We start from the raw sequence: 13,540 nt of genomic DNA, 5'->3' as shown, positions 1-13,540 counted from the left end.
GGCTATCCGATGCCTAAGTCAAAAAAGTAGTAGAGAGAGAAATAGAACATACTTGGGAGTGTTGTGAATAGTAAGGGCGATTACTTTATTCTCCTATTGACTTGGCTATTTGTAGGGAAGAAACCCTAGCAGGCAGCTCTGAGGGAAGGTTGCAAAGCATACTAGACAACCATTAATGGTGCAGGCTAGTCTTTGCAATCCTACCCACTAGTAGTCTTAAGATCCATGTTGGTAAAAGTGTTGGTTCACTAGACTTCCAAGGGGAGACTCTGGAGAGTCGTGGCCCTGCCATCATTGGATCGGATATGGCTCGATGGTGTGATGTATTATAGGCAGCTAGAGAGCCCATGGGTCATTAGTAAAAGCCCATTTACTTTAGGGCTGATTACATCTTATTTTCTTAGAGTAATTTTGTGATTTACTCACGATGTCAAGGGTAAAATAGTTATTGAGCGTTTAGTTCACGTGTCCTTCTTTTATTGGATTGGTTAATTTAGGAAAAATTAATATCCGGTCCTTAGTTACTAATGTTCATTGATTGAAACATTATTAGTTTTCAGATTTTGATCCAAGTTCCTAATGTTAATGTAATAATGAATTTACATGTCAATTACGTAATTTTTTAAAATAAAAATTAATAATTGATTTAGGATTTTAATACTCACACCTTTATTAAACTCCTAACTAATTTTCAATTCAAAACATTTCCAAAATAAATAAAAAATTAGAATAAGTTTGCACCCATTAGCTTTTTAAAAAATGTTTTCAATTTTTTAAGTGTATATGCGCCTATTCATGTTTTTTTTTTTCAATTTTTAATCTTAAAATGTATCCATTCTTAAATATACCAATTTGTTATATGTAAAATGTACCCTTTTGTTTTTATATAAAATCTACTCAATTTTTTTCCAACCATTTTTAAACTTATATGGGTACATTCTTTTCTTTTGATTTGAGAATGTATCCATGTCAAGTTCAATCGAAGAAATTTACTTATGTTATTAAGCCTAATATCTATTACTTTTTTTGTGTGGTTTTGAAGAATGTACCCATGTTTTGGTACAATAATTTTTTTGTTAATTTTTATGAATGTACCCATGTTTATATATACATACACACAATAGTATAATTTATATTCTAATAATTTTAATCTCACAAATTATGGATTTTTATTTAAAATCTCATTAACATAAAGAGAGTTTTAACAAAAAGCCCATGATACTATTCACTTTAACGAAAAACTACATTTTTACACTAAAAAGTCAAACCTGTTACTATTCACTTTACCCTTTATTTTGTCTTTATCATTAAAACTCAAAGATTTCAAGTCCTTTTTATTAGTTTTCCTTAATATAAACAACTATAATTTTTAACTTAAAAAAAATATAGTATCATACATAGAAATAAAGTATCACACTAATTTCAAGAACTTCAATAAAAAATTGAAAATGAATGAGGCTTTAGTTAAAGAATATTGATAACTTTTTATCCAAAAAAAAAAATATTGATAACTAAGAATCGCATCCGAAGTCTCTTATTAATTTATGAATAGTAAAGGAATGTTTACCTATAACCCTATGAGAAATGACAAATCTGCTCAAACAATACTAATGCTATTTTTTTTTTTTTTTTTGGTTCCAATGATGACATTTGAATTAGGATAGTGGCATTAGGAGTACTTGTGTGGCTAATAGGTGTTGTGGATGGCGTGTTTGTTGCTGCGATGTCATCCAGGAGCAAAAGTCAAGGGGGAAAAGCAGAAAGCATGTCATTTTCAGAATTAGCTTTGCTCAAAAGCAGATTTGTGATATCACAAAAGATCAAAGCCCCTTATCTCTCCTGTGACCATGTATAGTATAAGCACAATTGCAATTGAATAAATTCATAAGTACTTATTTCCCTCCAACTCACTGCTAAAGCAGTAAAACTTGCATGTAACAAGAATGTATATTTATTTCTCATTACATCAACGTTACAGCTAACAAAAACAAAATAGCGTAATTGCAAAATGCTCATTGAAGTCTTAGTTTTTGTAAAAGTAAATTGAAATACGTTGTATCATAAATCCCGATTCATAAACTAAATTAGCATAATCAATGTCGATGTAATTTGCTTTGTCTTGTTTGGCAAAATTACTAAAAACTCACTAAACCCATAATTATTGCCAAAATCCAATAAGTAAGAATCTAAGACCAAACCCAACCCTGGGCTAAATGCTATTTTTTTTGTTTTATTCCCCTCCCAAACCCAACCAAACTCATGCTAAATGTGTGTGCTAAAAGCTAAAAGCCAAATTCCCCCAAGGATTTAGCCCAGAAAATGGTGTGGGCACCACCAATAGGACCCCACCAACATTGGCATGTCTCCCAAGATTTATTAAATCCAACGGTTGAGATTGAATATAATCAAATTTAACAGCCCAAATTTAAATCCAACAGCTAAAATAATTAAAAAAAATTATTTAACTCAAAATTCATCCAAATTTAGTGATTTTTCAATATTTATCGAAATTTAAATATTTTTTGGTTAAAATGTTCATAAGATTAAATTATGATAGTGTACATAATTTTTTTTTTTAAATTACTTTAAAATAATAAATTAATCTAAATTTATTCTTTAATAATCTCATGCTAAAAAATTTAGCCCAAAAAGGTAGTAGCAGAAAAATTATTTATGGGCTAAAACCTAAATTTTATGGGCTAAAAATTTTAGGTTTTAGCACAAGGGTTGGAGATGGTCTAAGGATAACAACAATTAAAGTGTAATTATGCTCTAAAAAGTTATTAAAAAATGAAAAAAATAAAAAAAATAAAAACAGAAGAAACAAACAAGTTTTTCCAGTGGAAATAAACAAGTCATAAGAATGTAAGATAACAATAATTAAAGTGTAATTATGTCATGCCTCTCTAAAAAGTTAAAAAAAAATAAAACAGAAGAAACAAACACACACGTTTTTCCTGTGGAAACAAACAAGTCATGCTTACGACAGAACAAACAACCCCACAAAGTATTTACGCTAATTAATAAGGGCTTCTTAGCATTGGGCTATTGTAATCCAGAAATGATTTTATGGGTTCTCTTCTTTGTCATTCACTATTACTGATCTAATGATAAGGGTTTTTGGCGCCCCAGGAGGGTTGGGTGTTTAGATTCGAGTTTCATGTACAACGAATCTAAATTATTATGGCAGAATTATTGTATAATTTACGACCCAAATACCTTATCTTTAGTGTATATCGTTGTATTAAAAAACATAAAAATAGCCAAAATTTCTTTCGTATTTATGGGAAAAGAGAAGTGAGCATATAGATCTTGTAAAACACTAGAAGCCAATCCATTCATCTCACTAATGGATGAATTCTGACAGCTTAGGTGATTGACCAACTATATTATTTATGTTTTTTTTTACAGGACGATAAATATTTTATATAACTTCGAACTTGAATAAAAAGTTTATAAATTAACCTAATCAGCTGACCTAACTAATATTATTATGACTTATACATCACTTGCTCGAAAGCAAATAATTGCTTACTCTTTGCACAACAAATATAAGCAAACATGGAGCTGTGACACAATCTTCCCCAACTTCATTTCCCCTAAAATCAGGCATATACATGATACTCTTTTATATTAAACAACTAAATTCAAGTTTTCGTTAACAGTTTGAAGATATAACATGTTAATAAAAGGATAGTTTCAATATGTATAGCATGTATACCAAAAACGCGTAACTTTTGTATTGACTATCAATCTTCTATTTACGTTGTTTGCTTCAACAAAGCAACAAATGTTATGATGTTACATGTTCTTCACCACGCCATATTACATGAAAAATGTTCAAAGAATTTAGCACTCATTAGTACCTTCGAAGGCCAAGGATGGTAAGCCGTCGAGGGATGCGGATTCAATTTTAGATTTACACCGATCAGCGGCTGATAGCTCATGCAAATACTAAAATCATCAATATTAGCAATGGACAAAAGGGTCTCTTCCAGCCTTCTTGAAATGTGTTGAAGTTTAGACTAATGTTTGGTGCATTTTCCCTAGCTCCTTCCTACGTTTTCATGGATACTAAAATACTTTAATTCTTAAGTACCCTTGAGCTTAAGTTAGCAAATAATCTGACATAACAACAATTGACAAGAAAAAGATCACATAAGCCAAGTTTGGAAAAGTTAGGAAAGCAATAAGAAAAAGCATGAAAACCCCACATCTTTTCTTTTCACTACAAGCGACAGACGAGAGGGAGGAATTGGACTCGAGAACTCAAGTGCAAAATTGAATTGTTAATCAAATTTTAGTATCTTTGTTGTTCAGTGTGTGCGTTACATTTGAATCGGAAGAGTGGCTTTCTACCCAACACTTCCATAGAATTTTTTTTTTTTTTTTTTTTTTTTTTTTTGGTAAAGAGAGTTGGTGAAGGAAATTTTGAAAGACAAATAATGATGATAATCCTCTCATATCTTCCATGTCCTTGTCAATTGGATTTTACACCTTTTGATGCTTTTTTTTTCACCCTTTCCCCACTACCACGTAGCAACAAGGGGTCTTCATGAAAACAACATTTGCCTCCATATTTCAGACATCTTAGACCAAAAGTTGCTGCCTCCCCACTTCTTGCTCTACACATCCACACCTTCTCGCCATAGCTTTTTTTTTTCTTTCCTTTTTTCTTCCTTTTCCAATACCTTTTTATTCCGCTTTAGCGTTTGACCGCACAACGGGGATGCTACTGTGACAGTATGTGAATGGCTTAAAATATCATCTCCGTCGGTAGGTAGGTTTACCCCTAAAGGGCTTTCCACAAAACAGAACCAAGGGACTAAATTGAAACCAAATGGCAAACATACATCTTAATGTATTATGTGTTTTTTACAGGCCAACTCATGCTAACCACAACCACACCAAGTATTGACACATTTCCATTTTCTAATCCTGATTAAGAGTAGTTGCTTTGCTAACCCAGAACCAAAACAAAACCCAAAATCCCACCTAGCCCTTCTGTTTTCCTACAGCATGCTCTAACATTATTATGAGAAAAACCAACTACCAGCTATCTTTCCCAGAAGAAGAGGGAGAGAATAAAACCGCAACACGAAAAAAGGGAATTTGAACCAATCATGTTTCCAATCGATGCTCAGAATCCACGCTAACTGTCCCTTCGCAATCCAAAGATGAACTCTGAAGCTTGCATCTGTTCATCTTCTGTACCTCGTCACTTGAATATATAAATATCTTCTTCACCAGCTTACAGAAGTCCCTGCATTTGGAAAAAGTTTTAAGTAGTTAGAACCCAGTTTATTTGTATTGAATTCAGAAGACCGAATGTTAGGTTACTTACGGCCACTGATCATCGCCCATAAGCATCATGTCATTTTCATCATCCGTAAAAACAACTGCCCATTTGTTCTTTGGACGAAGCTCTCCTTTGATCTCAAACATTTTCTCTAGCTCATCAATTAGATGATCATAGCCTTTCAACGCAGTCAAGTCCACAGCACGACCAACAGCAACCCCTTGCATTTGCACCTTCTCAGTAGACAAAACAATTTACCCATCAGAAACAACTGATTTTCACTAGTGGTTTTGATAAAATAGAACCAGCAATAGTCCACATTTTACCTTAGTGCGAGTTCTCGTTGAAAGAGTCGATCCTTGCTTGCCTTGTGTTTCTTTTGGTGATGCCTCCAAGATTACTTGTTTCTGCTCCTTTGACAGCTTTGAAACATCCAGACCCTGATCAGATTCAAATGCATCAGCTGGAATTGGTCCTTTGGCACCAGACGGCATTGTTTTAAACACTGGCTCTATCTCTTCGGGGCAAGTTGTTTTAGTGTTGTTTGACAAATTACAACCGAACAACCAAAAACCTGAACTATCAGATTTTTTCCCTTTTTCCACCTGGGCATGTATCGGGACATTATTTGGCTTTGACGAAATTGGGGAGGCAAAGCTAGAGAGCACAGACCCCGTAATTACATTCTTGCAGCTTTCCTTTGAGTCCGGAAAAAGGCTTAAAGAAACGTCCACGTGCGGGGAAGAAGGCCAGATGCCCTCTGAGCAGACCCTTGCGCTAGAGTAACTGCTAATATTGCTTTCTTTCTGCCTCAGAGGCCAGACAACCTGACTACCAGAGGTTTGGACTTCCAGAACACCAGCTCGGTTTAACTCCGCGGTCTGGGGTGAGCTGTGATACCAAAAAGCTGAAGCAGCTGAATTGGTGGTAACTTCTACAGTCCAATTTATGCAAACAAGTGAAGACATTCAGAACCACCAACAATTTGAAAAAGAATTTTAATAAATAAATAATCCAGTGCGGTTATTTCTCATACCAGATGAAGAAATTTCTACAGGCCGAGGCCTTTTGCTCTTTACCACTGGTTGAGCAAGATTTGATGGAGCCGAAGCTACAAAAGGTTCTATATCCCAAGGAGAAACCCTGTCTGGCCTTTGAACTGCAGCATGCTCATCCCATTGAACCTGAAAGAAATACAACTAAAGATATGTAGATGAACGGGAAGAAATAAAACAGCATTTGATCTGTAGCTTGTTAGCAACTTAACCTTCAACGATCGCCATTTAGATTCAGTCCACTGAGGAGATAAATCCCCAACCTCAACTATTGTGCCTGGGAACCTGAGCAATTAAAATATGTAGAAATTTACAATCAAGTTGAGTATTAAGAACATTAGTGACCATAACCGGTGACAGACATGGAGACACCTTCTTTCAGGAGATTCATCACCCTCAAATCGCATCCTGAAGCGCGTCCCAAGGGAGAATTTATTGTTAATGGCCTCCAGATATTTGCTTAAGCCAATAATGAACTGGCTAGTCCTGAGAGAAAACAGGAAAAAGCTATAAAATAAAAGGATTTCCAATTAATTGAAGAATCTTGTATCACAGATAAAATGAAACCGTTGCCCAAACCTTGGCTTGGAATACACAACAAACAGTGTTTTGGTCATAAGAGCATGTGAAGCAGTTGCAAGCACTCCAAGATGCATGCTCTGGCTTGATATCACTGACGAGGGCATTTGACTCGGTTGACGAGCTAGACGCCGAACCCCAACTCGTAATTCCCCGTTGTCACCCCTACAAACAGGTTCGTGTTAACAAAAACCCATTCTACCATGAAAGCATTCCTATTAATTGTGATAAACGAATCATAAGCAAATACCTCAAAAACACAAAGGCGTCACCAGCAACCAATCTTTTTGAAGTGACGAATGTACTCCATCCTGTGGTAAGTAAATGCCTCCGGGGTTGACCTAACATTCAAAATTGAAGTGAAATGTAAGCCCATCAATCATACACAAAAAAGGATAGTTCCTAGCATTCAACATGGCTAATAATACTAGTGCTTTCAATTAGTTTATTTCAACAGTCAAATATAAAACCACATTCACATTCCATCACAAACCAAGCTTTTGGTGCAGAAAGGATACCTCTAAAGATATGCTTAAATTTCCACTCATATCCATGAAGATCTTTGGCAATTAACTCCTGAGTTGGAGTTGCTTGGTTCATGTCCTAATGAAATAAAAATACAAGTACACATGAAAATATGAGAAGAAAATGCTGACTGACCACTAGCATAGTAGAAACAACAAAAATGCATGAAAACGAGAGTAAATACCAATGGAGGTAAGCACTCGGTGGCATGCTTTCGAAGGACTGAGAACCCTCCATGGGTGCTTGTATCGGAAGCGGTCAAAATCTTGCAAAACCAGTGAACGGTTGCCTTTGGAGCTTCGGGTTTGCATGGATCAGGACTTGTAGGTTCACACTGCTGTAAAACCAACCAAAAGAAGATGAGTAAGAGAATCGGGAAAAATAACTTTACAGGCTTCTCTCGGAGTTGGAACTTCAAAGTTTCATTACGAAACACTTTCAGTTACTACGAAAATTGTGCAAAAGGTTAAGAAAATGTGAAATCTCCCCTATTCGTATTTGAGATAATATCCCAACTGATTTTAAAAGACTTTAACATTAGTGACTATGTATTCTTTTCCCCATCTTCTAAGCAACCAAACAGAGGAAGTTGGAACAAAACATAAAATAAGACAAAAAAGAAAACATGTTTCTCACATCTGCTTCTGGATGCAAAGTGATCTGAGCATAAACCTCATCTGTTTCTTGTTCTGCCTGTAAGTAAAAATAAACTTCAATTAACCATCCCAAAAACCAAAAAAATAAAATAAAAGAAAAACTTCAATTTCAATAAAAAAAAACCATTAAAAAAAAACCGCCCAAAACCGTGGATTTACACGAAAACTACATTCCAAAACGCATTACCAGTAATCGAATATGAACCACACTACAAAGGATCTTTGAGGGAAGATTAAAGAGAGGGATTTGCTGATTCAGTTCCTGATTTGTTGATGATTCCAACTACAAAAAACCAGAAAATATCAAAACCCCGGATAAGAAAACAAATTAAACAAAAAAAACCACAGATTTTGATCCATTGAGAGACAATTAAAGCAAAAGGGATGGAAAGGATTGTACTTGTTCCATGTGACCCTGAGGGAAGTAGTACACCTTCTCTCCAGGCCTTGGCACATCCACCAGAGGTCCTGCACACAACTTCCATAGCTCTGTATACAGATCATCACCTCTCAAATCTATCAAACAAAATGCACACCGTTGAAAAAAAAATAAATAAATGATAAATAAACAAACATATTGTTCTAAAAAGGAAAACCCAGAAATTAAAACAGGCTAAAAATGCCAAAGATTAAAACTTTATAGAAAATTAGAGACTTCAGTGAATGCATTTTTGTGCTTGCTCAGAACCCAGAATCCAAAAATGGAAACTTTTTTAGCATTTGCATTTCGTTTCCAATTTATCCCAACTCTGCTAAACTTGCCAAGCAGACAGCAAACCCACCCGTTTCCGCACGAGAAATTGAGGAGTCACACTCAAGGTGTGCCATTCAAGAGCTCAAACGACGTCGTTCAGGGCAGCGGAGGAGCAGAGAGCAGAGGAGTTGTAAGAAGAAGAAGAAGAAGAAGAAGAAAGCTCAAAAGAGCAGGGTCTTCGGTGCTGAGGCTGGGGCAGTAATGGGTGAAAATACCATAATAGCGTGCCCCATTTACGAACAAGAAGCAACCCAGAAGAAGGAGAGTAAAAAGGCTAAACGGACAGAACGGTTATGCAAGCAGCCATTATTGCTAGTGCCTCTTGTACTAGTCTCCTTTTTTTCTTTAGTTTTTTCCTCTCTTTTTCCCTGTAACGACTGTGATTTTTAATACCCCTGGTGTCCTTCCTTACTCCTCCCTCTCTCTCTCACTCTCTCTCTCCCTCCTCTGTGAGTGTTTTTGGTTTTTTCAAGCGACTGAATCGACGTTTCCAAATCCCCAAAACTACTTTCTTTTTTCAAGTAATTTTATTATTATTATAATTACAAAATGCTTAAAAGCCCAATGTTATTTTCCAATTCTCATATAATTGGGGGGTGTTGGGAGTGGGATGGGATCTATCTATCATATGCCCATTTATTTTTTCTTTCCCATTCTCTTATAAATTAGTGGGATTTATTATATTATGACAGTACATCCCACTGCAAAGAAGTAGAAAAATTCAAGAAATTAATTAAGTAATTAATTGTGCTTGATAATATTCCATCCCACTATGAGTTGACTGATGTTTTAAGCTGGGAAGTGATTTTTGTACATTTTAAATTCTCAAAGTTGATTAAAACAAAAAAATATATCGTTAATCAAGTGACACAAATACATAAAGTTTGTTTGAAAATTATTTCTTTTTTAGGTCGCATATCACGACATGTTGTTACAGTCTTTTGTAGTGATGGTACATGGTAGGTGACTAATCATCCAAATGAAACCTTGGACCGTACAAAAGAATTTATATAACAAAAACTCAATTGTACACTCAAAAATATTTCTTAAAAAAAAGATGGACCTATACCTCTAATGAAAAAAATAAAAATAAAATAAAATCCTAGACCAATAATTGGACCACCCCACAGTTTGTGTGAGATATTGGGACTGCAATGGTGATTATCAGTATATGGTGTGTGGGTTTGGTGACCTAATAAAAAATAAAAGGAATAAAAGTATTGTACCCATTTGTACTAATGTTGGCCAAAAAAATTGTATGTAGGCATTTGGAAAATAAAATCCTTAAAATAATTATTACAGGCAATATTGTTGAATTAAAAAAAAAAAAAAAAAGATTATAATGTGTTGCATCTCCTTCTTACACAACGAAATAAGAATTTACCTAATCATGATTAAGATTGAGAGTTTGGCAATGTAGCATGCCTGGCCAAAAATTATAATCCACAATTTAGTGTTATGGAAATATGGTACATCTGTAAATTGGTAGCATGCAGTCAAACAAAAATTCACATATTTAATAATCTAAATTGACAATCTGACACTATAACATGTCAAACGTATATTTTTTAAAGTTTAAAGTCTTTTTGTTACGACTCATCCATGATTTTATTCTATTTTCAATATCCCTAGAGGCAAGAATGCTGACTTTTGTTGACCACCATGTTGTGACACGTGTGACTTATCCTTTTAGTATATTATTGTAGTGCTCGTTGATACAAATGTGCGAACATAAGCAGAACAGAATTTAGAGTTCAAGGGTATTTTTGTAATTTTATTACATTTAGGGACACTTCTATTATTTTATTCTGATTGGATTTTTGGTCACTGGGACCCACTTTCTCACTTCTCCCCAACTCACTCTCTTTACAAATGGATTGTCTGGCTTTCTATTTTCATACTTTTCTCGTGCTCTTCCTGTGATATGTAATTATGGTTAAGTTACGTTAATATTTTATATTAATTTTTTATAGAAATAATAAAATAAAAGGTAATAAGAATATAAAATATTAATGTGGCTTAACCGTGACTACACACATAGAAAATGAAGAGTATGAAAATGGAAGGAGAGACAATTCACCTCCCTCTTTCACTCACTCGGCTCATCCTCTTTCTGTCTCTTTCTCTCTTCTTCTTCTTCTTTTTTTCCCCGACCTGCACACATAACAACTATGGCGAAGCCGACGTTCTTCGGCAAACCAATCCCATTAAACCATCACTATCGTGACCTAATCTTTCCCGTGGAGCTAACCGTTGTCACTTTCCTTCGAGATTTGAAGCCAAGATATCGTTTGAGAAGCTCTAATGACTAATGAGGTCCGAACTTCCTGGCAAGTTCCTGCCCTTTATCGGTGAAGGTAAGGCCTAAAACCACCACCAATCTTCTCCTTATGTTAAGTAGTTTTTGTTTCATGTGAGGATTGGTGAACAAATGATGCAGATAGAAGAGGGAGGAGTTTTCCCTAGTTTTCGGCGAGAAAACAGAGGGCTGATAGGGGATTTCGAGAGAACGGCAAGGAATCAACCCTCGAGACCACCATTATCGTGTTCATCTAAATCCCAATAGTTCTAATATGCCCTTGGATCAGACGTGAAGAGTAGGCCAGATTTCGACAAATCTAGATATGGGTAAACCCGGTGCCGATATGATAAGCCAACCTTTTTTCAAATCCGAGTCAAAATATTCTTAGGTATATTCCCTATCAGAATCTCATCAAATGCCTGGTGACTGGAATCTTTCAGATTCCAACCAACGGCGTCATAATATTTTACCGCCGGCGACCATTACCTATACCAGCGCGTGACGGCGCATGCCAATCTCCTGCCGGTGCGTGCGACGGCGCATGGCAGCGAACCTGGGTTTTCGAACGCTTGAAATGGTAGTCTTCGCAGTATTCAATTGGTTTACTAACTAGATAAAGGTTCTTTTACTTTGAGTGTTATCCTCAGGATTACAAAAAGCATGCAGGGCAAGGTGGTTACAACCATACAGTGTATCTATGAGTGAGCTTTTGCATTTAAACAATATTACATAGGGAATTTTAACAAAAAGATTCTGGTATTATTCATTTTAACGAAAAATCATATTTTTACATCAAAAGTCAATTCTGGTACTATTCATTTTACTTTTTATTTTGTCCTTATCGTTAAAACTTAAAGTTTTCGAATCTTTTTTATTAGTTTTTCTTATTATATATGTGTGTGTATATATATTTTTTTGGTACTGGTTTTATATGATGCTTTTATATCATTCTTTGCTTTTACTTAGAATATGCAATTAATTATTATGACGACCACGATGTGATTTATGAGCTTGAGAACCTCTATTGAGAAATGTTTACTACCGTGCATTATTTTTGAGAATTCCAAAACTTTATATGCTCTTATGATTTGTGACGCTTGTGATTTTGAGCGTTCGAAAGCCCATGTCCACAGCCAGGCGCCGCCGCACCGCAACGAACGTGGGTTTATCCATGCATGTTTATATATGACTTATCCGCTCATCATGTATGCTTACACAGTGTGTATAGTACTGTCTGGAGCTAGGACCAGCTTCACGTATATGTTCACATGCATCATTATGCTCACATTAAATCCATTATATATGTCAGCCTGTACTAGTTTGCATTAGGTAACTGTTAACGCAAGGTCTTTTTCGACCATCAAAATAGTACAGGCCGAAAAAAAGACCGAGAATAGCTGAAGAGAGATCAATGCCCAAAGAAGAAAAAGAAGTCTAGGGCCCAATGGAATTAGAAAGGAGCATTTCTGACCGCTATAGCCGACCGCCCGCCAGTTTGGTTTGACTAAGCAACATAAAGTACTTTCTGACTGACAATGATATATGGGTAAATCGACAACTTTATGGCACAGGGCTTCCGGAACAAGTCTACTCAAATACCAACTCAGGCCACATGTCGGTCACCGTTTGAAGGCAGAAGCCTAGGACAAGATGTAATGGGCAATTGGATCCTTACTCGAGGGGACTACATTTGACTAGTCAAGGTTGCGCTTACTGCTCGATCGCATTGGCCCAGAAAAACATATAATATCGACTGAACAACTGTCGCTTCATTACCACGTGTCTTGATGAATGAGATAATAGCCAGCACACTAGTCTATGTAAGTTGCTCATTTAATGCCAGAATAGTAAAGTAGGTGAGCCTCAGACTTTCTAGGCACGCTGAGGGCCTATATAAGGGGTGAACATCTCTTGCAAATGGGTCGGACGAATGAGCAGAGAGAGAATTTAGTCTATAGACGATCATTTCTTGTAACCTGCAAATCATATATTACGAGCAACGCAGATCAATTGAAAAGAAGTAAACCCTTAATAGAACGCCCCCTTATTCACAAACACAACCAATGAAAGTTATGAAACCCTACTAATTATTCGAAAATTACTTAAAACTCATATTAAAATATCATAAGCTTAAATAGAACCAATGTTGTAAATAATATCATAAGCTTAAAGCCTAATCGCTACAAAATCAAACCCAACTGCATCTAACAATCACTCTAAATTAAATTTTGGATTGAGATTTAAGCTGTGAAACGCACTTGGTACAAAGAGGGCATTGGCCAATGTGGCTTACTAAACTTGTTTTTTTTTTTTTTTTTTTTTAAAGGAAGGCAACTTATAGCAAGTCACGATTATCCATCCCTTCTAAGA

General features: G+C 35.5%; 1 protein-coding gene across 2 annotated transcripts; it reads right to left on the bottom strand.

The window, feature by feature from the left end:
* Window positions 1-4,833: 4,833 nt before the first annotated feature.
* Window positions 4,834-9,299, bottom strand: LOC137733790 (auxin response factor 18-like). 2 transcript variants are annotated; one of them, XM_068472976.1, is made up of 14 exons: window positions 8,897-9,299; window positions 8,515-8,630; window positions 8,302-8,397; window positions 8,095-8,151; window positions 7,643-7,792; window positions 7,452-7,536; window positions 7,184-7,274; window positions 6,934-7,098; window positions 6,727-6,840; window positions 6,567-6,639; window positions 6,336-6,483; window positions 5,626-6,233; window positions 5,345-5,532; window positions 4,834-5,263 (listed from the first exon to the last, which is right to left on the bottom strand). In XM_068472976.1, the coding sequence occupies exons 1-14, from the start codon at window positions 8,940-8,942 to the stop codon at window positions 5,122-5,124; spliced, it is 2,079 nt and encodes a 692-aa protein (XP_068329077.1). In that variant the 5' UTR covers window positions 8,943-9,299; the 3' UTR covers window positions 4,834-5,121. The 2 variants fall into 2 exon arrangements, with proteins under 2 accessions (XP_068329077.1, XP_068329076.1); XM_068472975.1 differs by having other exon boundaries at window positions 7,643-7,795; window positions 8,897-9,298.
* Between the last annotated feature and the right edge of the window lie 4,241 nt (window positions 9,300-13,540).

Source organism: Pyrus communis, chromosome 5 (assembly GCF_963583255.1).
Source record: "Pyrus communis chromosome 5, drPyrComm1.1, whole genome shotgun sequence".
NCBI classification, from domain to species: domain Eukaryota; kingdom Viridiplantae; phylum Streptophyta; class Magnoliopsida; order Rosales; family Rosaceae; genus Pyrus; species Pyrus communis.
The sequence above is the reverse complement of the archived record's forward strand: the minus strand, read 5'-3'. Positions and strand labels throughout refer to the sequence as shown.

Coding starts and splice junctions, on each gene's coding strand:
- LOC137733790 (XM_068472975.1), bottom strand. CDS start 8,942: ATGGCACACCTTGAGTGTGACTCCTCAATTTCTCGTGCGGAAACGG. Junction 8,631..8,896: donor AATTTCTCGTGCGGAAACGG/GTGGGTTTGCTG, acceptor TTTGTTTGATAG/ATTTGAGAGGTGATGATCTG. Junction 6,234..6,335: donor TGTAGAAATTTCTTCATCTG/GTATGAGAAATA, acceptor ATTGGACTGTAG/AAGTTACCACCAATTCAGCT.